Consider the following 25480-nt stretch of genomic DNA (forward strand, 5'->3'; position numbering starts at 1 on the left):
GGCTTTGGAGCCTGTCCTGGAACTAGCTCTGTAGACCAGGCTGGTCTCGAACTCACAGAGATCCGCTTGCCTCTGCCTCCCGAGTGCTGGGATTAAAGGCATGCGCCACCATTGCCTGGCGAGTGGTTATTAGATTCTCTGCATCTTCATATATTTATGTTTTCCTACTGAAGCCTCAAAAACTGAGTTTCATGTTTTGGAATTTATTTTTGTACAGATAGTATCATTTGAGAAACATCAGGTTTGAGGTGCATAGAAAATAATAACTGTCTGGGGTTAGGTATGTGGCTCAATGAATAAAGTGCTTGCTGCTCAACAGTGGGGACCTCAGTTCGAATCCCCAGCTCCTACATAAAAAGCCAGGAGTGGCGGTAAAAGTCTGTCACCCCAGTGTTGAGCTGAGGGTGTGTGGAGGGAGGTGGATACCCAGGGTTTGCTGGCCGTGTAGCCTGGCAGAAATAAGGAAAGCTCTAAATTCAGCAGAAGATCTTGACTCAAAATATGTCGTGTGGAGGCTGGGCCTTTAATCCCAGCACTAGGGAAGCAGAAGCCAGTGCATCTCTGTAAGTTCAAGGCCAACCAGGTCTACAGAGTGAGTTCAAGGACAGCCAGGGTTTCACAGAGAAACCCTGTCTCAAGAAGAAGGAAAAAGAGGAGGAGGAGGAGGAGGAGGAGGAGGAGGAGAAAAGAAGAAGAAGAAGAAGAAGAATGTAAAGTGATAAAGATTCCTTATGTCATCAATCTCTGGCCTCCATGTTCACCAGAATCACACGTGTGCACACATACACACTCATACAGAAGCACATGTGCATGCACACACATACACAACCTCATGTGCATGCACACACACGCACACACACACACGCACACTAACAAGCACATGTACGTGCTTACAGACACACACCCAAAGAGAAAAGGACAATTGAGAACCTCTGAGGATCCAACAATTGGGAGTTGGTTGTCCCACTATGTAAGTCCTTTTATTTTGAGATAGGGGTCTCATGTACCTCAGGCTGTCCAGTACCCAGACCATCCTGCTCCTACTTCTTAATGTTGGGATTATAGACACAAGACACACCTGATTCTACATAACATTTATATGGCCTCGTGCACAGTCTATAAAGTCCTTGGAAAACTGAGGCAGGGAAATTAAAAATCCAAGGCCAGACTAGGCTGCAAAATTCTACGCCAACCTAAGAAACTTGTTGAGATCTGGTGTCAAAGCAGTCATTAAAGACACTCTAACATCTCTCCAGCAGAATACATAAAGAGGCTCAGTGTTGAGAACCCCTGACTAGCATGCTAGACAGCCTGTGTTCCTCAGCACCCCCTCAGATACCCCACAATGTGAGGCATTGCCACTGGAACAGAGAGAGAAGGTGGAGAGACGATAGGGACTTTTCTGTGCTGTGAGGGTGGGGTACTGAGCATCTACACCTGCACCCTCCTCACCCGGCACACAGCTGCTGTCTTCCTTTGAGAGGAAGCTCATGGCATAATTCGACTTTATCCTAAGACACTTCCCCCCTCCTTTGGAGCAGGAGATGAAGAGTTAAAGGGACCAGAACCAGATCCCTGTACTATCAAGTTCATCTGTCATCTCAGTTCCTTATTTCAAAGTCACACAAAGAAAACCAGAGGTCGAATCAAATTGGCTTTTTATTCACATATTTCATAGAAAAAGCAGATTTATAAACACGGTAGAGCTGTATGAAAAACTTCGGGTTGGTCCACGCTATTTACACCTCGGAGCTGCACTGTCCTCCCATCAGGCACAGCACGTGCACTTGTCAGAGGCCCCTTTGCAGACACAGCCCTGGGCACACTTGGAGCAGCCCACAGGGCAGCAGGAGCAGCAGCCTGGAAACGAAGGAGAGGAAGAGGTCAGAGCTGGTGTCCTAGGCCCTCCTGTCACACAGGCCCTGCTGAAGACCTGCTTCTTGTCCAACAAGATGGGGGAGGGGTTGTCTTGGGAGCTGTAGGGCATAGTGTTTGGAGAAAGAGTTGAACTGCCCTGGGCAGCAAAAGACCTTTCTCAGAGCCAGCTCTCTGTGGGTTCCCGCTGAACTGTAGCCCCACCCCAGCTATCATTCCCCACTCACTCTTCTTGCAGGAGGTGCACTTGCAGTTTTTGCAGCCACAGGAGCTGGAGCAGGTGCAGGAGTTGCCTGTGGAGGAGAAAAGAGACAGCAATGAGTAGAGAGAATGCGGGATCTTAGCCGGGGCCAACACCATGTGGCCAGCTCAGTTCATTAAATCCAACTCAGGACTCCAGGAAGCCTAGCTCCATCTCTCTAGGGGTAGCGTAGGGCTTGTGTCTTCCATCCCTAGACACAAAGGACCCTCACCTCTCTCCTAGTGAAGGCAATTCATAATACCGTCAATAATGTCTGGGGCTCTACCCAGATGTCCCCCACTACCTGGGTGATCAGGCGCCAGACATTTGTGCACCTAAATACTGCCTCCAACTTCGACAAATGAGTCGTTCGGATAATATTCATACTCCAAGCATAGTTGAAGGTGCTTGTAAAATGGGACATTAAAATGAATTAGAATGAATCTCCAACTAAAGGCGCTGTTCCCGCCAAACTCTTCTACATCCTCCATGACTGCAGGAATCCGATCTGCGATCCTAACTGGCAATTGTAAAGACGAAGAACTGGGCGTCTCTTACCTGTGGAGCAGGAGCAGTTGGGGTCCATTCTGAGATCTCGTGAAGCTGGAGCTGTGGAGCTAGTGACTAGGAGGCAGTCAGGCTGCTGGAAGTCGTGCTGACGCCTAGCGGGCGGCCTGCTTTCTTTATAGTCGTGGGACCGGTCCGTGCGCAGAGTTTGCACACAGCAAGCGGTTGAACTGGCCTTCGCTGAGTCACGCGCACCGCGTCCTTGGCAGAGCCGAGCGCACCCTTCGGGCTGGGTGCAGAGCTCCCTAGGGCCCTGGCGTGCACAGCGGGTCCGCCCCTTGGCGCAGCTGGCCCGGGAAGGACGATCTGTGTGCTGTGTGCTACATCACGTCCCTGTAATGTTTTTTTTACCGAGATTACAGTTGATCTTTTCTAGCGAGAACTCACCCCGGAGCCCCGCGACTCTCTCCCTAAACTCATAGGAGGAGCTATGTTCTCAGTTTCTCCTTTCCGGGAGCCCCCAGCCCGGTCATCATTTCTCTGAATCGAAAGCAGCAGAAGTTCAAGAGACAGTTATGTAAAAAGATTAGCCTTGACTATGAACTTTCCCGGTCCTCATTGTCCCTCTGTGCCCTATCACAGTCGTTGGGACACAGCAACAGGGCCAACACATCTCATCTTAACACATCCAGTCTCCATTCCTGAGAAGTCTAGGCACGTTGTCCGTGGCTGGTGGCCCGCACACCTTAACCTATCGGCTCCACTCCAGGATAGTGTGGAAAATAAGGGATGCCCTCCCTCCAGTGGAATCAGTGGTATCCAGGGACCGCATTAGACACAAAGCAAAAGAAGAGGCGATTTATTTATTTTTTTCATTGTGCCTGACTGTTCGGCTGTCAGGCCCAGTTTAATTGCGTTCAAGCCACTTGCTCAGTATCTCAGACCTGGGTGGCTGTGCAGGGTTCGAAATTCCATAGGCTCCCTTTGCTCTCGATGGACCTCCCCTTTACCGGGTGTTCTTGATAGAGACCCCCTTGCGTCTTTTAGGTCATAAACATTTCTACAGCCGGACTCCTCTCATACGGGAGCACTCCTCCAGCTCGACTAAGGGCAGGGATAAAAGCCAATATTTTGTGGCTGTTTTCATATAATCCAAATTAGCTTGAACTACAGATCCTCCCGCCTCCCGAGGGCTAAGACTACAGGCATATATTATCATGCGTCGCTGACAGGCACAGTTTATGAGTGAAATACATGTATGTCTATGTGGGTGTATCTTTACATACACCCATTTTTTTTTTTTAGCTTTCTTCTGTATCTGGAATAAGACTGCTGCTTGTGTTTAGTAAAAGTTTGCTTAAATGTATGTAAGCATAACTAATAAACACACTTAAATATATTTAAGAAAATCTGGATTGATGCTTTGTACCACATGGCACTGTGACTACAGAAATGGCAGGCATGGTTCTGTATGTTTAATGACGTTTGCTCATGGTTTTATATCCCACCCTAGCAGGGGTGGGCCACAGAATATTTTGGCAGGGGTGAATGACTCTTTGGAGCATAAGTATGTATGTGGTAGATGAACATGACCCAGACAGATACCCAGCTAAGCACAACAGGTCTGGCATCTATCATTTGCAAATGCATAAACAAATATCCCATCTGAATTATGAAAAGGCCATAGCTGTTATTATGAACCATGTATCACATCTTTCTCTGTAAGTAGGGTCTCAACATACAGCCTAGGAGACCCGCTGGAGTGTCTGTCATGCCCTCCCCTGTTACCTCTGCCATTTTGTTTGGAATCTAACTCTGGCATAAAGGCTATAGGTGCACTGGGTTGTTAACCAGCTCCCTCCACACAATTTCCCACCTCTCTAGCGAAGAGCAAAATTGGTTGGGTCCTGAAAGCCTGTCCAGCTGGCCACCCACCTAGGCAGTCAGGGCCTAGAATGGAGTGACATCATTCTCTGTCAGGGAGAGGGTGAGAGAACCGTTATGGCTTTAGCTTCTGTACACCGGGACTTCTGAGCCAAATGACCATGGGCAGCTGCGTAGCTGCTCTAGAGCCACCGGCCCCTCTGCAAGTCCATTGTTTGTATGAGAAACAAACTGTGTTGAAAACAAAAAGCCGTTCATTTCTGCGGAACCAGTGGGGCAAGGTTTTGTGTTCGAGGATACCACCAAGTCGTGCACAGATTGGAGAGGCTTTGCTGATCTTTGTTTTGTGACAGAGTCTTGCTATGTCAACCAGGCTGAACCCGCCTCGGTTTCTTGGGTGTTGGAATTACAGGCGTGTGCTGTCACACTCTGGCCGTGAGTGTGATATCGTTATGATGCCAGAACCAGAAATAAAATCAGTTTCTCATTTAAAGCCTATTTAGAGAGGCAAATTCTGTTTACACACAAGGAGAGGGGCTTCAGAAAGGTTGGGTGACTTGCTCAGGCCACACAGGTAGTCAATGGAGCACTGGGCTGTGAACCAGTACTGCCTGACACTAATATGCATGTTGTCACAAGTTCTCTGACGCTGGCCCTTTATACACAGGTTCATGCATAGGCATGGAAGATGCTGAGAAGGCCACAAGACTCTTCTTCCTCTTGGTGGCTTAAACACAGCGTCCTTCCATTAGCAAAGAGCCAATAGACTGACTACTCACTGATTACTCAGCACTCAGCATTGCTACTTCTTCAGGACACTTCCTAGGAAATGACACAGTAACGTCCTCTGTGTGGGAAGATCCAAAGAACTGCATTTGGGGCAGAAATTTTTGTCTATAGAGTTCTTGGCTGAGGTTGAGTCTTTAATCTCAGCTCCCACGAGGCAAAGGCCGACTCTTCCTATGAGTTCAAGGCCAGTCTGGGCCACACAAATGAGATCCATTTCAAAACTAAATAATTAATTAATTCAAGATGAAAATTAAAAAAAGAATTCTTGTCTGGACAGTGTCGGACGATTCTTTCCTCTCCAAATTCCATGGTTTTACTGGTTTTAAGTAGGCAAGGAGTAGACTTGGACAGAGCAGTGGACTTCAGCCTGGATTAGGGACAAATTCTAAGGACTCAAGCAGCAAGCAGAGAATCAGTGATCCTTTACTAGCGAGGACTGTGGGTTCCTGGTGTGGAAGCCAGGCTGAGGCATGCCCTAGCACAAGGGTATCGGGGTTGTAACTCCTTTATTTTTCTGTCTTTTGGTCATTGTATTGTGGATGCGTGCTGAGATATTTCTGCTCTACCAGATGAAATTCGTATTGTACTTGGTGCTTTCACTTGTTTCACTATTTTATTTTATTTTATTTTATTTTATCATCTGTTACCAAAGCTGGGGTCTATAACAAATTCTTGGGCCCTTAGATCTCTTGCATGGTATGATTTCCCCCTTCTTTATAGAGAGGATTGACCCCAAGGCCTCCTGATTACTAGGCAAGCACTCCACCTGAGCCTTATCCCTAGCCTTTTAAATTCTTTTTGTTTTGAAACAGGGTCTCACTAAGCTGGGAAGGAGGATAGTGGTGGCGAGCTTATCTAACATGTGAGACTCTGGGGTTCATCCCCGGAATCATTAAAAAAGAAAAGGGACTGGAAGTGTGTGGAAGTTAGCTCTATCCAGGAAATAACCAGGCTAGCTAAAAGATAAAACATTTATTTATTATAAGGGGAAAACTCACGAAACAGGAACGAGAAGTCCAAGCTCAGCTGTGCCGCAAGGGAATCGCAGAGAGAGACCCTGGGCCGTGTCCAGGTCCCAGAAAGCCACATCCAAACTTGGTCCCACCTCTTAAAGATAATTGGTTGGCAAAGATTCCCCATCAGGAGTGTAGCTCAGGGTAGAGTACTCACCTAGCATGCACAAATCCCCGGGTTCAGTTCCCAGCATGGCATAAACTAGGTTAGGTGGTACATGTCTGTAATTCCAACACACTGGGAGTGGAGTCAGGAGGATTAAAGTTTAAGATTAATAGCAAGTTTGAGGCCAGCCTAGTCTTCATGAAACCCTGCCTCCCAAAAGAAAACACACCTGACCCCACTTGGCCCACAGGAGTCTTTATTAGAACATCTATTCATCCATCCATCCATCTACATACATACATCCACCTATCCATCCACCCATCCATCTATCCATCTATATCCATCCACCCATCCATCCATCCATCCATCCATCCACCCATTCATCTATCTATCCATCTATATCCATCCATCCATCCATCTATATCCATCCATCCATCCATCCATCCATCCACTCTGTCAGGATACAATGAGGAAAATCTGAGGTTACATTCTTACTAACCTGATCAGCACCACCTAAATCCAGAACAAGGCTGAAAGACTAGAGTCAGGAAGGGCATACAGAAACAAATGAGGTCAGATTCCCAAATTGTGCGCTCAAGGAAGGAATGTTCTAAAGATTCAGGTCTGTACTCTTTGAGACTCAGTTTCCCATTACAGGATGAAAAAACAAAACAAAACCATCATGAAGAATGTAGGGAGCTCCTGTTTTCTACCTGTGCATGGGGAGCTTCCTGCTTCCTGATCAACCCTCAGTTTCCTGAAGGAGAAGCACCCACGCAGGAGCAGGAGCCGACCATGAGGAGGAGAAAGCCAGCTGAGAGCTGAAGTCAGAGGCAAGAAATCCAGCAAGTGGTGGAGGGCCAGGGCTAGGCCAGGCCCACTCAGGCACAGTGACTCAGGACTCCAATTCTCTTCACATGCTAGTATTTGTCTTGGGTCCTTGATCTCAAAGAGGCATTGTCCCCTGATTCCACTTCAGTCCAGGCAAAGGAAATAAGGGTATGAGCTATTCTCTGAGGACGTGCATGCTTGTTATGGTTTCTGATGATAGCTTGACCCTAAAATGGAATGTTGGGGGTGAAGAGCCCAAAATTATCTTGGGCTATCTTAGGCTCTTTAATGTTTTGGTTTATTGGGAAACGGAGTCTTGTGATCCAACTGTCTCAGCCTCCCCATGTGCTGGAATTACAGGCCTTATCTTAGCTTTTGTATCTGACTTGATATCTTCATAACTGTTAGATGAAACTGTTGGCACTAAGCTTAGATGACATCTCGCCTCCAGCAACTCTGAAGCTAAAATGCTGTAGGTGACAGAGATTTCCCTGCTCTGCTGTGTCCCACCTGCCCGAGGACACTAATGCAATCCCAAATAAATTGATACGACCTTCTTTTCTTCTCCATCTAAAAAAGTTCCTGCAGCCTCTCCCACAACGAACCTCACCATTCCAGACAATGCTCCCTCACTGAGCTATGATCCCTCATATTTGGCTCAGAAAAAGAAAAGGTATAATTTTTTAAAAGCAATGTCTTCTGTGTTTGTTTGAGACAGAGTCTCACTTTTTTTTTTTGGTTTTTCGAGACAGGGTTTCTCTGTGGTTTTGGAGCCTGTCCTGGAACTAGCTCTGTAGACCAGGCTGGTCTCGAACTCACAGAGATCCGCCTGCCTCTGCCTCCCGAGTGCTGGGATTAAAGGCGTGCGCCACCACCGCCCGGCCAGAGTCTCACTTTGCAGGCTGGTGAAGTTGCCCTGGACTCCTGCTCTACCTCCTGAGTGCAGGGCTCAGAGTGCTTCTTTTACCCCGACAGTGGACAGAGGACAGGGTGGGTGGAAGACGGGTGGGCAGGATATGGAAACAGAACAGACTTTATTTAGCAGAACACATAGGTTTGCCTTTCCCTCCATTTTCAGGACTTGATGGCATGTGTCCTATGCATGAAATTCTCCCATGGATGCCCACAGGCTGCTCTGTCTCACTCACTGCAGGATCACAGATCTGAAATTGGGGCTGCCTCCACCCCAGGAAGAATCAATTTAGGTGATATGTTCAAATAAAGAGACAAGGAAATTTTAATCATCCCAAACATGCAATATACCACAGTCCCACACAGCTTATACCACATGCAATATACCACATGCAATATCCCAAACATGCAATATACCACAGTCCCACACAGCTAAGTCCACTCACATTTGCTCCGTCCCTAGGCCAAGTGAAGATCAAAGCGCACAAGAGGTTAGCAAGGCTTTGGTGTCTATCAGGAGGCCGGGATAGCATCCTGATCACAGGGGCTTTGTACTCATCATCCACGTTTACCTGGTCCACAGTCTGTGAGGCTCTCTCTCTAGCCTCCATCCCCACAGTGTCCTCCCACACAGTTCTGCGCCCACTCTGGAGCTGGCCAACGTGGGACTCTCTCTCCAGACAGTCCGCGTGGATAAAATGCTCCCACTTGCCTGATGTATGAAACTTCAGTTAGGAGTCAGCTCCTTCCTCATTAATCTCTTAGTTAGAATATTTTCTCCTTTCTGTGAAGGAGGACTCATAACTGAATCTGCGGGGTTTCCACTATTGTCAGCGAATCGTCAAAGTGTAAGGAGCAGGCAGTGAATGAGCAGGGGAGGTCTTGCTCTCAAGCTCCCTTGGTGTCAAGGATAGCGTTAAGAGTTCTGGGTTTTACTAGGACTTGGGCATACATATAATAGTGTTTTAATTATTATGAGTCATGTGCGAGGCGCTTGACATTAGAGCATTAAATGGGAAGGAGAGCTTTCCAGGGGCGAAGGTGTCTCTTTCTTCCCTAACGTGGGTATATTTTAATCCTGCGTGGCACCTGCCCCTATCCTTTCTTCTCATTGTAATAAGCTTCTAATGAGCCCGAAGCCATTTTGGGTGTCGATGTGTCTGGACCAGCAGAATCTGGTCTGGAGCCTCCCTCCGCGGTTGGGAATGTGTGACAGATGACTGGCAGCTGGGAGCACGTGGTTGTCGACATCTAGGTTTTCACTGAGTGCCAGGGCAACGGGGTACCAGCATCTGAGGGGTTCAGTCTGGGGACATAACCATGGGTTCTCTCAGATGTTCACTGATTTGCCCAGCTTACATGACCAGTAAGGGGGGAAGCGGGCTGCCAACTAGAACTTCCTGGCAGCCAGAAATACAGCCAGTCTTGTAAACTTATTCTTCACACAAGTTTGGTCCTGATTCCTGGCTAAGAACCTCATCTTTCCCTTTGATTGAACACCAAATTGCATTAGCTCAACAAATAACCAGGGGCATTAACCGTTGGTTTTAATTGAGTCATTCAGGTCCTTACAGCTTCCTAAAGAGTACCACCCATCCTCCAAACTGCAGACTCCACCTAGATGCTTTGCTCCTGGGGAGATGCTGGGTACCTTCTACTTTGCTTTTCTAAGGTGTCAGGGGTTGGGATGAGTGAGGGGTAGTTTCTTCCTGATCTTCCTGAGAGGGACTTCTGGAGACTGACAACCGACTCAGGTCACTGTGCTCTCTGAAATCGGGGGTGGTGAAAGTGACCCTGTCGGTGTCCCTGTGCACCAGACGGGCAGTTCCTCATGGGAGGTCCAGGTTGGACACGTTGTGCCGTTTAGTTTTCCGTCTGCAAGGCACACCCCTTGGATATGTAGTACTCACAATTTCAAGATTTTGTTCATGTCACTGAATTTTTAAAAACAGATTTTGAGCCCAGCCTGTGTTTCCAGTACTTAGGAGTCTAGGCTGGAGGATCCCAAGTTTAAGTATAGTTTGGGCTACACAGTAAGATCTTGTCTCAAAATCAAAGGTTACCAAATTTTGAGACTAAAATTTAATTCCAAATTTCAATGATCCTTCTGCCTCCCAAGTGCTAGAATTATAAATTGGACTCACCAAACCTGACTCCCTCTGATTTTTTTTTTTTTTTTTTTTTGAGACAGGGTTTCTCTGTGTAGCCCTGGCCGTCCCAGAACTCACTCTATAGACCAGGCTGGCCTCCCAACTCAAGGAGATTCACCCCCCTCAGTCTAAGTGCTGGAATTATAAATGGGTTTCACCACACGACTCCCTAATGGCCAGCCCGGAACTCGCTCATATCCTCCAGACTCTGCCTCCCGAGTGCTGGGATTAAAGGCGTGCACCACCACTCGGCCCCTCTGATTCTTTCTAGCTTTTTATTTACCATAGTCTGGGTACTGGTATTCCAAACTTAAGTCACTTCTAAGCCTAAAAATCCAACTGAATTAGGGGAGAGAAACCAGAATAAACATCTAGGGGGTTGGGATATGGCTCATTAGAGCACCTGGTTTTAGTTCGCCTAAACCTAATATACAAGAGCTAGCACCGAGGGACTAAGTGCATCCCCTGCCCATCACTTCCAGGAAAAACGCCGGAGAGGCAACCTGACCAGTTCAAGCCACAGGCTAACATCTGAGCCCAGAGCTCAAGCTTCGGCAGTTCCGTTTCAATCCCTCTGCCAGTCCCTTATTTTTAATGCACACAAAGACAACCACAGTTAATTAAGTCAACGCTTTTTATTATCTGTTACATGTTTTATAGAAAGAGGTGTGGAAAACAGGCCAGGGTTGTAAAAAAAAAAGGTTACTTTCTACACATTGTTCTATTTACACGCAGATGAGGGGAAATCCCACTTCAGGCGCAGCAGCTGCACTTGTCTGAAGCTTCTTTGCAGATGCAGCCCTGAGAGCACTTCGCACAGCCCACGGGGCAACAGGAGCAGCAGCCTGGGGGGAAAAAAAGAGTCGACCGTGAGAGGCACACCACCTGGACGCTACCGGGATGGGAGGGCGGGCTAGGGACCGATGGGAAGCGGAGAGTAAAGGGTAGAGAGGATCCAACTTACTTTTCTTGCAGGTGGTGCATTTGCACTGTTTGCATTTGCAAGACCCGGCGCAGGAGCAGGATCCATCTGCAGGAACAAGGGAGTGAGCGGTGAGCGTGACCCAGCGCATCTAGACGCAGGAGTTCCCCAAGGAACTCCGGTGCAAATCCTTGCTCCAGCTTGGGCGAGCCACTATATCTCAAGGGCTTGTTAAAAGAGGGGGTTCTCCAGAATTTGTTGGGAAGGGGCAGCCGGTAGTACCCTGAAAGTGACTAGAGAAGGGGCCCAAAATAGCCTATCTGGCTCTTCCAGAAACTCGGGTTGCAGAGCCCAATCAGCAGTCCCCTTACCTGTGGCACAGGAGCAGTTGGGGTCCATGATGAGTAGAGGCGGCGGCTGAAAACCGTGAGAGAACGAAGTTGGAGAGCTAGGAGGAGGCGTGATGTAAAGAAGCCTGTGGACCGAGGACTTTAAAGAGGGAAGAAATTGGGGCGAGTGCAAAAGCTCCGCCCAGGTGGAGCACCACCTACCCCCGCCCCCGCCTCCTGCACACGCCCCGCAGCCTGCGCACGCCCCGCAGTCTGCAAGCGTCCCTCTTCCTGCACGTGGAACACGGCCTGCACACGCCCCCGCGCTGAGTCACGCCCCTCTCCGCACGGCGCGCGGGCTGAGCGCACCGGGCTGAGCGCAAAGGGTCTGCGTCCGGGTCGGGGCCTGTTCCGGGAAGCTTGCCCACCCGTGACTTGCCGCGCGCCCGAGGGAGCGAGGGGCCGGGTGCAGAGGAGCTGCCCAGCTCCCCCAACGCGGATCCCGCGCTTACAGCGTGCCCTAACCTGGATGAAAGCGGGGCTAGGAGACCCTGCTTACAGGAAAACCAAGTTGGAAGTGTGAGCAGGTTTCAAAAACCAGTCCTAGTACAGACTTAGACGCTGCTGGTGAGGTCCCCACCGCCTTTCCCGTGCTGCTGGGCGTTGTGTTAGAACTTTCCTTTTTCCTTACAATTCATTATTCTCACAGTAGAAGGTGGAAGCGGAGGCGCAGTCACGTAGTCGCTTCCCCAACATGTGTAAGGTTCAAATTCGCTAAGGCCAGACTAGCGACTGGGAAGACACAAGCCTTGTGCTAAGAACACTTATTCTAGAGTGAACAGGGCGGTGTTGAAGGTCTGCTGGAGGTGGAATTCAAGGGCAGGGGAGCAGTCCAGTTTGCGAGGATATAGACCAGTGTTTGCCAAGCAGGATGGGCCAGATGGTAGTGTTCTGGAACGCGTGGCAGGAAGACCCCCATAAGCTTCCCCCACCCCCAGCGCATGGGTGGATGCTGAGGGGAAGAGTGGAGATGGCAGCCAGATTTCTCTCCCTGGAGGCACATGGTGTTTCCCCGCTTGCTCAAGCCTGCTGAACTCATACTTGAAGTCATACGTAGGAAGGTCTGTGTCATCTGAGGAGCCGGGAAACAGTTACTGGAAGCTTCCTGGCAGGCTCAGGTAGACACTCAGGGAAGCAGTGTGTGTGTGTGTGTGTGTGTGTGTGTTGGGGGGGGGGGAGGTGTGCCACAGGACAGGCTGTCCTTGCAGCTCTTACTGTAAACTGGGGAGTTGCCTTCTTGGCTCAGTGATCACTTTCTCCAGGATACCTTTCAGACCCGATGCGCATGGCTGCCAGTGACATGTGTAGTTAACATCCTGTCCTTTCCCTTCCCGGCACTTTCCATGGCTGCACTGTGTTTGAACCCTAGCCTGATTTATTTCTGCGCCTCTGTATTCCTTCCCAGACTGAACTCAGAGTAGTCCTTGCCCCTGTTGGACTGTCTCCAGCCTCCAGCCAGGATAAAGCTGACGGTCACCACTTGCTAAATCTGGTAAATTCATGGAAGTTACCCCGGCACTATGACTCCTGCTTGGTTCCCGCTTCCCATTAGGACTCTGATTTAGAAAATGAAAGTAGGCTGGATGTAGTGGGCAATGCCTTTAATCCCAGTACTCAGGAGCCAGAGGCAAGTAGATTTCTGTGAGTTCTACACAGTGAGTTCCAGTCTAGCCTTGAGTTAGTTACTTAATGAGATTCTATCTCAACAAACAAAAAAACACAACAATGAAAAAGTTAAATTTGGCCTGTGTAGCCCGGCTTCTAACCCTAGCGCTCTGGAAGCCCAGGCAAGATTGTAAAAATGAGGCTAGCCTGGGCTACATACTTAGAATGTCTCAAAAGATAAAATGAGGGCTAGGAATGTAGCTTAGTGGTAGAGTGCTTACTTAGAATATGTGGGACCCTAGGTTTTATTCCCAACATGGCAAATTGTGTGTGTGTGTATGTCTTTGCATGTGTTTGCATGTGTACAAAAGCTCAAAAAAGTCACCACCCTGATATCTGTCACTGAAGTGAAAATATCATGAAGGGTGGGGAGAGGTGAGCTGTCAGATGGAGTGTGGCCCCTCATTTGCCCTTGGGGTGCGCTCTCCTCCTTTACCTCCCCACTCCTTCCACCCCTCTGTCTATCTCAGACACTGAGCTACATTTGTAAACTCTTCACCTCTCAGCTACACCCCCAGACTTGCTCATTTGTCAAATAATCAGATGATACTAAAACTCAATGGTCACCTCCAGACATCCTCGGATTTGATTACGTTATTATTTTCTTTTCTCCATGTTGCTGTGTGTGGGCATATGCATGGCTTGCATGTGTGTTTTCCATGAGCATGCCCATGTCCCTGTATGTGGAGGTCCCAGGCTAATATCAGGAATTATCCTTCATGTGGTGTGTGGTGGTTTGAATGCCAATGGTCCCTATGTGCTCATCTGTTTGAACGTTTGGTTCTCAGTTGGCGGACTGTTTAGGAAGAATGAGTATAGGTGTGGCCTTGTTGGAGAAGGTGTGTGTTGTGGAATATTAATTTTAGATATGTTCCATTCGCTTTATGTCGTGGAATATTTAATGATGCAAAGATGCGTGCGTTGCGTTCGTTTGGTTAAAGAAGATTAACCTGGACTCAGGAGGGCGAGTCAGCTAGAGGAAGTGGTAGGGAGGAACCATGTGTAGTTAAGGTTCTTAAGTGGGGGTTAGTTAAGCAGAAGGGCGAGCTGTTTTGGGGGAGTCACGGGCTAGGAGAGAAGGTTAGCTACTTGCTAATCAGTCTCTCTGAACAAGCAGAATTTCACCTCAACCTTCGAATCCTGAGTTCTGTGGAGGGATAGAGATCTAGGTGAAGTCCTTTAGCTGCAGTGACAGAGCCAGTCTGTGAGGGAACAGAATCCCTGCTGGCTACAGCCACTGCAAGCGGCTACCGGTAGCTGCAGGGCTGTGATTGTCAGTTAGGACAGCACTTGCTTAAGGGGCAGCTACTGAATGTAATGAAAACCAACAGGAGTGGGCTTTGAGGAGGTCCACACCATTCCACTCAGTGTTCTGCTGTCTGCTGTGGTGTCTCAGGTGTGAGCTCTCGGCTACTGCTACAGCTGGGGCCTGCCTGCCACCTGCCTGCCTGCCTGCCGGGCATCATGCTCCCTGTCACTGTGGTCTGGGGCTCACCCTCTGAAACTGTAACCAAGTCTAATTAAATGCTTTCTTTCATAAGTTGCCTTTGTCGTAGTGTCTCTTCTTAACATGGTGGGGAGCACGGCTGTTCCAAGGTGGCCTGGTACTCATGGTGCCATGCCTCAGCCACCTAAGTGCTGGAATTACAGGGATGTACTACCTCGTGTGGTACGTCTGATTTTAGGGCCATGATTACAGAAATCCCAGTGAAGTCCCACTGTCTGGCACTAGCTGGGCACTGACCAGCTTTCTGTTGTTCTTGTCCTCTGTATATGCACTCATTCTGCAGCAAGTGGCTGGCACTTAATAACTCAGATACAATCCACCCACAGGAAGTCTCCAGCTCAATGCAGAGGGCACAGGGTTTGCTTTGCTGGCGCCACAGCAATGGTGCCCCCATGCCGCAGAAGATGGTGAAAGAATTCCAGACAGTAGAAGTTGAGTTATTGGAGTTTGGTTTTGATGATTTGATTGTGACTATGCCCTGGTTGGAGTAAGCAAGTATTTAATTTTTTTAAAAAAAATATTTTTTATAGGAGCCCACAGCTGAGAGACTTGGGATTTGTAAAGACTTTGAATTTTAAAAGAGATTTCTTGTTTGGGTTTTGTTGTTGTTCTGGTTCTTGGAAATGGTCTTTTTTCAACCCCCTGGCTGTTCTGAAACTCACAGACATCTGTTGCCTCTGCCTCCAGAGTGCTGGGATTAGAGGCGTGCGCCACCATATCCAGCTGAGAGTGGCTATCTTAAAGAGACTGAACTTTTAATGTGTTTGAATTTGTAAACACCTTAATTTGTGAGCTTCTTTATAAAGCTATTTATATTTTAATGTGAGATCTTAGTGATGAATGAGAAAGGAAAGACTGTGCCTTACTGTGATGTGTTACGCGTCAGGTTGGTAAGGGGTCAGCTGTACTGGTTACTGGTTAGTTTCGTAGCAACTTGCCACAAGCTAGTCATCGGCGAGAAGGGAGCCTCAGTTTATAAAATGCTGCCAGAAGACCCAGCTGTGGGAGAGTCTGTACAGCATTTTTTTTTTTTTTTTGTGGTTTTTCGAGACAGGGTTTCTCTGTGGCTTTGGAGCCTGTCCTGGAACTAGCTCTGTAGACCAGGCTGGTCTTGAACTCACAGAGATTCGCCTGCCTCTGCCTCCCGAGTGCTGGGATTAAAGGCGTGCGCCACCATCTCCCGACTTGTACAGCATTTTCTTAATCAGTGATCCAAGGGGAAGGGCTTGGTCCATGTTGGATGGTTCCACCCTTGGACTAGTGGTCCTGGATTCTATCAGAAAGCAGGCTGAGCAAACCACAAGAAGCAAGTCAGTAAGCAGCACCCCTCCATGGCCTCTGCATCAGCTCCTGCCTCCAGGATCCTGTCCTGATTTCCTTTGGTGAACTGTGATGTTGAAGCAGAGACGGAATAACCCCTTTTCCTCCCCAAGTTCCTTGGTCATAGTGTTTCATCGCAATAGTCACCCTAACTCAGCGCCCTTTAAAACAAACAAATAAACAAGGGCTCGTTCTGTAGCCCAGGCTGCCCTCATTCTTTTTTTTTTTTTTTGGTTTTTCGAGACAGGGTTTCTCTGTGGTTTTGGAGCCTGTCCTGGAACTAGCTTTTGTAGACCAGGCTGGTCTCGAACTCACAGAGATCCGCCTGCCTCTGCCTCCCAAGTGCTGGGATTAAAGGCGTGCGCCACCACCGCCCGGCTTTCTGCCCTCATTCTTGATCTTCTTTCCCCAGCCTCTGTAGTATTGGGAATGGAAGTTAGACCTTCGTTGAATTAGCGCTGTTGGAAAGTTTAAGAGACATGTTGGGAGGTCGGTCCCAGTTCAGACAGCTATGGAAACAGGCTGTCACTCATCTGCATGTGAGCCAGGTAGCAGAGTATGCACAAAGGTCTGGGTCCGTCTCTAGCACCGTGTAAACTGTGTCTGCTGGTACATGCCTGCAATCCCAGAATTTGGGAGATGCAGGAGGTAAGACTCGAATGTTCAAGCTACGTGGCAATCTGGAGGCAGTGAGGAATAGTAAGACCCTGGAGGAGTGTGTGGAGGTGGGGGTGGGGTGGGGGTACAAATGCCAGCATTCTTTAAGAAATAGGACGTGATTAGGTCCCTTGTCTTCCTTGGGTCATCCTGTGTTCCCTGGTTCCCATCACAAATACAATCTGTCTGGTCTTGGTTCCTTCTTACTGACCCTTCCTTCCTTCCTTTTGTAGTTGCACGATTTTTCTATCTCTGCATAATAAATTAACCCACAGCTTTACAGATAATGAGAACACACCTATACGAAACATTCACGCAGTTTTTGTGGGGGCAGAAATTAGGCAGAGTTTATCTGGGCTCTCTGCTCAGAGTGTCTTTGCAGATTGCAAATCCAGTTTCCTGTCCAGCTGGTTACTTGCAACAAGAGCTGCACCCAAGCTCCCTCTTGTGGTCGTAGGCAGTACTTCACTCTTGCCAGCTGTTGTGCTGAGGCCCAGGACCTCCTGAGCTGATAGCTGGGGGCTTCCTGGGCTTCCTTGCTGCAAGTGTTTCTATTCAGAGCATCTTACAACAGATAATGAGTGGGTGGGAGGGCTCAGGAGGGTGCCTGTCAAAAAAACAAAAAGAAGCAACAGCCCGTCAGTCATTCGTCCTTGTTCAAGAGATGCCCAGCCACACCTTGCAATCTCAGCTACTCAGGACAAGTTAAAAGCCTCCCTGGATTATAGAGTGAGTTCAAGGCTAGCACGGGCAACGTAGTGAGACTCTGTCTCAGAGCAAAAGTAAACTAAGGGGACCAGAGAGATAACTCAGAGGTTAAGAGCACTGGCTGTTCTTCAGAGGTCTGAGTTCAAGTCCCAGCATGGTGGGTCACAACTGTCTATGAGATCTGGTGCAGGTAAGTATATATACAGGCAGAATATCACACACACACATATATATATATATATATTGAGTAAGCTAAGTAATTAAGTAAATGTATGATGGGGCAGGGCTGGTTATATAGCTCTGTGGTAGTGCATTTGCTAGCATGCACTGATCCATTAATAGTGGGAAAAAAATTTTAAAAAGGTATCTGCATATACGATCTCAACTGCATAGATCCAGCATAAGATTGCAAGCCACAGCAGGGCACGTTGCCCCCCTCCCCTCTACTGTAAGAGCACAATAGTGGAAAGGAAGCCTTTCATTTTAAAACATTAGACAAATGAGCCACCCAAGAGGCCGTGAGCATGAGAAAGCTGTCTCCGTTACTCAGTCACATAGCAACACGGGCAGAGAAGAGACACCCTCCTCCCGCATCAATGCCTGAGGCAGGTGGGAGAGCTGTTCCTGGCCCCCACCAGCTGCAGCACTCTGGAGAGTCGCCCCTGCACCTCACTGGGCAACACAGCAGAGCTGGCCCCGAAGGAATGGGTGTGGGAGAACCGACCCTGAGGAGTGAAAGTGGCGGAAATGGCCCCACCTCTTGTTTATAGCTCCAGGGGGTGAACTAGCTAGTGCAATGCAGGAGAGCTCCCCCTGGTGGGGTGGTGAAGACAGGGAAGAGCTGGCGGACTGACCAACCCTGCAACTACCCAGGCCCAGAACCAGGCTTACATGTTGGCCCACATCCACCCCATCTGAGATCTACTGGAGCACGAGGTTGTGTGTGTGTGTGTGTGTGGGGGGAGTCGATCCTTTGGACCCAGGGCAATATTTTCATCAATAACACTTATGTTAAATGACTTTTACGATTTCCTTTTATTAATTTGATTTTGCTAAAATAAGCTCTAGCCATTAAAGTAATGGTAAAAAAATTCTTTATAATAAAATGCACAAATATTCAAATAAAACATCAGACAAGGACATACCTTTGGGAATCTACGCCAACCAGATAAAGGCTTAGATCTGGAAGGATTGTGTCTTACTAGGTACAGTGGCACATGCCTGTGAGCCCAACATTGGAAAGTAGGGGCAGGAGGACCACAGTGTCAGGTGATCTTCAGCTACATCGCAAGTTCAAGGCCACCTCAAACCTGAGACTCTCTCCAGTGGGGCACGGCGGTACACACCTATAATCTTAGCACTCAGGAGGGCGAAGCAAGAGAATCTCAAATTCAAGGCCAGCTTGGGTTGGGTTAAAGTACCTACTGCGACCTTGAGATCAGAACTAGGTCTGTTGTCACCTTGCTAATTGTGGAGGTGACACCGCATCGCTTTTGGAGTGTTTATTCATTATAAGTGTGTTGTCGCAATGGCTTGCCCTTTGATTCCAGGCACTGCCCCCTTTTGCTCCCTGTGTCTAGAATACTCTTTCTGCTTGTCCACCTGTTGGGTCTCAGTCTAAAGGCCATATCCTGCCACTGGTGATGGCACATCCTTGTAAACCCAACACCAAGGTGGCTGAGGCAGGAGAACTGTGAGGGTAAATAGTCCTGTTGGGGACTGTGGGCCCCCAGACCCTGAATTTCCTGCAAACAACTTGTTTTCCTGTGCTTGCAGCTGCTCTGAGCACGAGACAGGGAGTGGTTTCCAGTGGGTTTGCAGCTGAGAGTTAGGGCGTGGCCATTGGTCAAGGAGACCCTATATAAATTGCCCTGGAACACAATAAAGTTGGCGTTCTTGGCATTCTTGTGTGTGTCAGTCTCCAGCCCCTTGCCCAGCTCACAAACCATACTGTAGCACATAGCACAAAGAGCAAGAGTTGTGTTACAATTGTGGGCTATTTACTGGACCCTGTCTCTAAAACAGCACAAATACATTGGCCGAGGTGGCTCATACCTGTAATCTCATCACTTAGGGAGTAGATACAGGAGACAGAAGTTCAAAGTCGCTTTTGGCTGCACAGCGAGTTTGAGGTCAGCCTTGTGTACACAAGTCAGTCTCAAAACATCGACCCGTCAATAAATCAGTGAAGACCATTCCTCAAAAAGGCTTCTTGTACACTTTAAGTTGCTGAGTCTTTCTGTCCCCAGCTCTGTACCACTTCATACAGTCACAGCCACTGGTCATACCGAGGTATGTATAGTCCACACCTCAAGCTTGATACTCAGTGCTGTACGTGAATTTAGTCCTCCAGCAACACTATAGTAGAAGGATCACTGTTATCAGCAGTTTATTTGATTTTTGATTTCTTTGAGATAAGGTCTCTGTGTAGCCCTGGTTGTCCAGGAACTCACAGTTTGAGATTTGTTTATTGGTGATACACGAAGGGTGGCCTGTTTATTTGCCCTAACTAGTGAATGTGTCTTTCCCTACTGATCTTTGACTTCCACTGCCTAGGGGTCTGGTTTCGCATTCTCTCTCTCTCTCTCTCTCTCTCTCTCTCTCTCTCTCTCTCTCTCTCTCTCTCTCTCTCTCTCTCTGTGACAGGTTAGAGGACAACCTTTGGAAGATGATTCTCTTTCCATCATGTGGGTTCTGGGAACTGAACTCAGGTCACTGCTTGGTGACAGGTGTCTTCACACTGAACCACCCCATCAGCCCAAGGGTCTGCTTTTGGACTTTCTGTGTCTGGCTGATCTAGTTGGGAGCCAGTACCATCACTTCCCACAGCTTTGGAACCAGAAGGCAGCAGGTTGGGCCAAGCATCTTTGAAAATGGACCCGGCTGTTCTCTAAACAGCCTATTAGAGTAAAAACAATGGCTGTGGTGTGAATGGAATGTCCTGAAAAATTGAGCTGGAGGGAGACTGGTATGTTTCCAGTCCTGTATCCCCTTACAGGGCAGCTTCTACCACCCCACCGTCTATGTCTCCTGTTTCAGGCATTCCGGGTGGGGCTGAGAGTTCCCTTTCATTAAGGACTGGCCATCTCGACTTAGGATGCAAGCTCTTATTACCAGACTCTTCCTTGAAAAGGGAGGAGAGATGGGGAGTTATAGACAAACAGCGAAACCAAATGAGGTTTGAAAAGGGCCGAGCAATCTGTACTGTGGGAGACAGGCTGGCTATTCAAGGGTGACCTTGGAAGCACAGTTGACGATCTGCCAAGATGAAGTCCAGGGCCACCCCGGATTCTCCTCTAATATCTGAAAGCTGGCAGTTTTGTAGGAGCAACTAGAAAATTCCAGAAATCACAAGTGTTTGGCCCCAGAGGCTTGTTTTAATTAATTTCCTGTAGCCCCACCATTCAGTGAGGTTCTATGGGCATGGCCTGCCACCTTTTCCCAGAACTAATATGGATTTCAAAGGACAAAGTGCCATTTGACAGTGTCTCTGTGTGTGCGTGCACCTGTGTGTGTTTGTGCTTGTGTGTGTGTTTGTGTGTGTGTGTGCATATGTGTACTGTCTCCAGGGCTCTATTCTAGTCTCTAGCAGACAGAAGCCTCAGTCTTAGGCTTCTGCTTTTTGCTGAATGGATTCCATGGAGTGGGTTCCCCCACCCGTCCCACTTGAAAAAGAGGCCAGTCTTTGGTTCCTGCTGGGCATAGGATTTATTCACATTCCCAAGCAAGCGGCCAGGGAAGGGGACAATAGCCATGCCCCACCATGGATACCCAGCGCTATTTCCAGAGTCTGTGCGGGAGGGGCTCGGTCCTCACTGGCAGCAGCTGCATTTCTCCGCCTCTGCCTTGGCCCCCTCTTCCCCTTGGCACACACAGTCCTTGGCACACTTTTCACATCCTGCAGGGCAGCAGGAGCAGCAGCCTGTGGATAAAACGGGGCGGGGGAGGGAAGTGTGTGTGCCCAGTCTGATGCCTTTATCTGTCACCATCAAAGGGGGGGGGGGAGAAAGGAGTATGGGAAACTGGGGAACCATTAGGTTTTGGCCAGGACAGGTTACTATCCCTTTCATAAGGTCATATAAAGTGTGATGGCCTCTGTGGTGCTGCCCTTGCGGCTGGGCTTCTGTAGAGTCCTGGCCCCTTGGGTAGGTGCTAGGGAATCCTCTGGGAATGCTGGGTTCCAGGCCTGGACTGAGGGAGAGTAAGGTCTTAAGGAGAAGGCATGACAATGTGAAAGGTATTGAGAGGGGACTTGCCCCCATAAGGCTGGCGGGGCACGGGTGGTGCTGAGGCCAGAAAATCCACAGGATCCATATCTAGACACACCCAAGAGAAGGGAGCATTGCTCCCATCTCTACCCCTCCCCCCAAGCATATTCCATTTCTGTGAGCTGGAGAGAGCATATTGAGGAGGCTCACAAGGCCTGAGAGCTCCCCAGGCACTGGAAAAATTGAAGAGCGGGGCTTAGCTCTTGTCAGCTACCTTCGGATATCTTGCAGAAATTCGTCAAAATATCCCCTCCCACACACTCCGGCCTACTGTGTTAACCTCAGTTGATACAGCCTCCGCATCTGAAGGTTTGCCGCAAGAAGCTTTGCTATACAGTGTCTGGGGTGTGGGTGGATGCCGCAGGGTTAGGGTGGGCAAAGGGGGGGAGGGCTTACTCACTCTTCTTGCAGTTGGTGCATTTGCAGCCCTTGCACTTGCATTTGTCCGAGCAGGTGCAGGAGCCACCTAAGAGGCCACAGGAAGGGATGAAGGGTTAAAGTAGGAAAACCTGGCGTTCTTCCCCTCCCTCCCCCCTCGCTTAAAAGTAGACGAGTAGCCAACTCCAGTTATCTCCATCACAGGGTTAAAGGTGGGCAACAAGGGACTCCTCCCCCAAATGTCCTTACGTGAAGACACGGGAGTGTGGTTCTTTGCCAGTAAAAGGCAAAGTGCTACAGGAGGGGATGGGGACTCACCAGTAGGACATGGGCAGGTCTCAGGGTCCATATCCAGGCCAGCAGCCGCCGAGAGACCGTAGCTTGGTTCCCTCTAGGCAAAGTGACGCTGTGTAGCTGGGACAGAGGGTGGCAAGACTTTTATAGCCCCGGGCGGGGGCGCGCAAGCAGCGGCTTGGTGGCGCCCGCCTCTGCGCACAGCGCCTGCTCTGTGTGTGTGCGCGCGCGCGTGTGCACTGCGGCAGCTGTCCCCGAGTCCCCATCAAATGTAGCCCAAGGTAGTCCATCCTGGCCCACTGTCCACTCCCCGCCGCTGCTGCAGTCTCCCTGAGGGTGACTGCGCGTGCCATCTTTGCAAGTGGAGGGAGACAAATTCATTTTGCCCTTTCCCATTGCTTCCCTTCCCCCTTATCCTAGAATTCTCGAGCAGTTTGGTCCTAATGGGATGCTCAGCGGGGAGCCTGCTGTTGATCACGGCGTCGGCAGCAAAGGGGCTCCCAAGATCTCTGAAGGATGAAAAGCGGAGGCCTGCAGCTTGGTGGGAAGGCACCTAGCTTTCCCACATGACACAGCATTTCTTACAAAGCCTTCCCACAGGACCCTGAACACCCCCTTAGAACAGACTAATTTTACAGAGACACTCCCTAGGGACCACCGCTTCTTTGGAGGTGGTTGGCCACTGCTTTTCTTTGTTGTTAAGCAGAGTCTTAGCCCAGTCTAGTCCTGAACTTGTTATGCAATTGAGGAAGAACTTAAACTGGTAATCCTTCTGCATCAACCTTCTAAAAGCTGGGATCAAGGCAAGCACCACCAACCCTGGCTTTAGGGTTTTTTTTTTGTTTGTTTGTTTTTGTTTTTGTTTTTTTTTGACATTGGATGTGCTGTGTAGGAAGACCTTGAACTCTTAATTCTCTCATAGCCCAGGCTGGCCACCTTGAACTCAGGATTCTCCTGTCTCAATCTCTTGAGTGCTGGGATAATGAGCATGCAACAGTATGTTTGGCCTCAGATTTCAGTTTTGATGACAGGTGTGTGTGTGTGTGGGGGGGGAGACAGACAGAGAGAGACCCAGCCCTGCTCTAATTGTCCATCAGCATCAGACAATACTGAGCCTCTACTCCAAATCCAAGCTGGACAGTGGCCTTCAGAGGGCTTGACCAAGGATGAGTGTGTGCTGGGCTACGTGCCTGTACACATGCACATAGACCAGAGGAGGACATTGGTGCCCTCTATCACTTTTTCCTGCCTGGGGATGGAGTCTCTCACTAAACCGAAAGCTTGCCAGTACAATAGGCTGGCAGGGTGGGAGCTCCCAAGACTCACCTGTCTCTGCCGCCCAGCGCTGGGGTAATCAGCTGGGCCGTCATACCTGACTTTGACTTGGAGGGTAGAGATCAGAACTCGGGTCCTTGTGCTTACACAGCAAGTGCAATTACCAACTGGGCTGTTTCCCCAGCAGGCTAGGGTCTTCTTTTGTAGGACCAATATGTGTTGGTCCTTGAGGCTAAGTTTCAGTGGAGTTACAAAAGAAGGAAGATAAGAAAAAGGAGGCAAGGATGAGAAGGACCCAGAGAAGAGATGGTGTCTCTTCCTGGGCCTCTGAGCTTGAAGCTGGAGCTGGCTCTCAGGGTGCTGAGGGAGTTCATATCTCAGGCCCAGCAGCTCTAGCACTGGGTGTGAGTTTGTTTCTATTTTGCCTGCACGTGCTCCAGCTGCACACATTGTTGCCTTAGGTCTTGAACCCCCAGGGTCTCTACAGTTTGGGGCCTCCTTCCACTTCCCTCCAGTCCTTTAAGGTTTTCTGAACATTGAGCTCTTGAGCTGGAATGGCATTTCCCCTTGTTATATTTAGACCCCCCTCGTGGTGATATTTTGTTTGTGCTTTAACAAATAAAGCTTGCCTAAAGGTTAGCATGGGGAGCTAAGTCACTAGTTTGCCATAGAGGTCAGACAGTGGTGGCACACAGCTTTGGTCACAGTATTTGGGAGTCACACACCTTTAATCCCATCACTAGGGAGGTGGAGACAGGTGTTGGAGGGAGAGAGGCTGCTTATTGGTACCCAGTCGCCTGGCTAGCTTAGACCCGAAATAATCACACAGAAACTGTATTAATTAAATCACTGCTTGGCCCATTAGCTCTAGCTTTTTATTAGCTAACTCTTACATATTAATTTAACCCATCTCCATTAATCTGTGGATCGCCACGTGGCAGTGGCTTACTGGCAAAGTCTTGACATGTCTGACTCTGGTGGTGGCTCCGTGGCATCTCTCTGACTTCACCCTTCTTTTCCCAGCATTCAGCCTAGCTTTCCCTGCCTATCTAAGTTCTGCCTTGCTATAGGTCCAAAGCAGCTTTTTTTTTATCATTACTTGTAATCACAGCACACAGAGGGGACTCCCACATCACCTCCCCTTTTCTGTTTAAATAAAAAGGAAAGTTTTAACTTTAACATAGTAAAATTACATATGACAAAACAGGTATCAAACAAGAATTACAGTTATGATATTTATATTTACTTTATTTTTTATCATAGCTAAGGAAAACTATAACTATAAATTGTTTAATACCATCAAAGACTCCAGAAGGATATAATATTACCTAAGTAAACAGGAAGTACATTGTAAGTAACTTTTAAAATCCTAGAATTGACAGAGCCATCTCGCAGCCTGGACAGTTACCCAAAGTTTTTTGTATCATTGGGGCATCCATCTTTAGCCTACAGGCCCATAGTATTTAGCAGACTTTTTCATAAAGCAGGAAATTTTAAAGACAGTTTTGCCTATATTGGCAGTTTGTCAGTCTTTTTTTTTTTTTTTATGAGTGTGTCCTACAGAATGTCTAGCAGACTCTTTTATGAAGCAGGAACCCCAAAGGACCTTCTCATCTTTAGGCAAGTTTAGCAGTCATTTCCCTGTGGATCCTGCAACATTAAAGTGATGGTTAAGTTTCAAAATTACTGTCTAGTATAGTTGCAAACGATTTCTGAGCAGTCGATAGGGGTTTTTCCAAAGTTCTTTTTTTTTTTTTTTTTTTTTTTTTTTTTTTTTTTTTTTTTTTTT

The 25480-nt window shown here is 48.5% G+C and overlaps 2 protein-coding genes across 2 annotated transcripts; both read right to left on the reverse strand.

Moving 5' to 3' along the window:
- Nucleotides 1–1641: 1641 nt before the first annotated feature.
- On the reverse strand, nucleotides 1642–2940 carry LOC101996644 (metallothionein-1). The gene is made up of 3 exons (XM_005345613.2): nucleotides 2675–2940; nucleotides 2103–2168; nucleotides 1642–1860 (listed from the first exon to the last, which is right to left on the reverse strand). Exons 1-3 carry the CDS (start codon nucleotides 2700–2702, stop codon nucleotides 1769–1771), a joined length of 186 nt encoding a protein of 61 aa, XP_005345670.1. The 5' UTR covers nucleotides 2703–2940; the 3' UTR covers nucleotides 1642–1768.
- Nucleotides 2941–10924: 7984 nt separating this feature from the next.
- Nucleotides 10925–11792, reverse strand: LOC101996929 (metallothionein-2). The gene is made up of 3 exons (XM_005345614.3): nucleotides 11602–11792; nucleotides 11273–11338; nucleotides 10925–11153 (listed from the first exon to the last, which is right to left on the reverse strand). Exons 1-3 carry the CDS (start codon nucleotides 11627–11629, stop codon nucleotides 11062–11064), a joined length of 186 nt encoding a protein of 61 aa, XP_005345671.1. The 5' UTR covers nucleotides 11630–11792; the 3' UTR covers nucleotides 10925–11061.
- Between the last annotated feature and the right edge of the window lie 13688 nt (nucleotides 11793–25480).

This window comes from Microtus ochrogaster, chromosome 4, assembly GCF_000317375.1.
Source record: "Microtus ochrogaster isolate Prairie Vole_2 chromosome 4, MicOch1.0, whole genome shotgun sequence".
NCBI lineage: Eukaryota > Metazoa > Chordata > Mammalia > Rodentia > Cricetidae > Microtus > Microtus ochrogaster.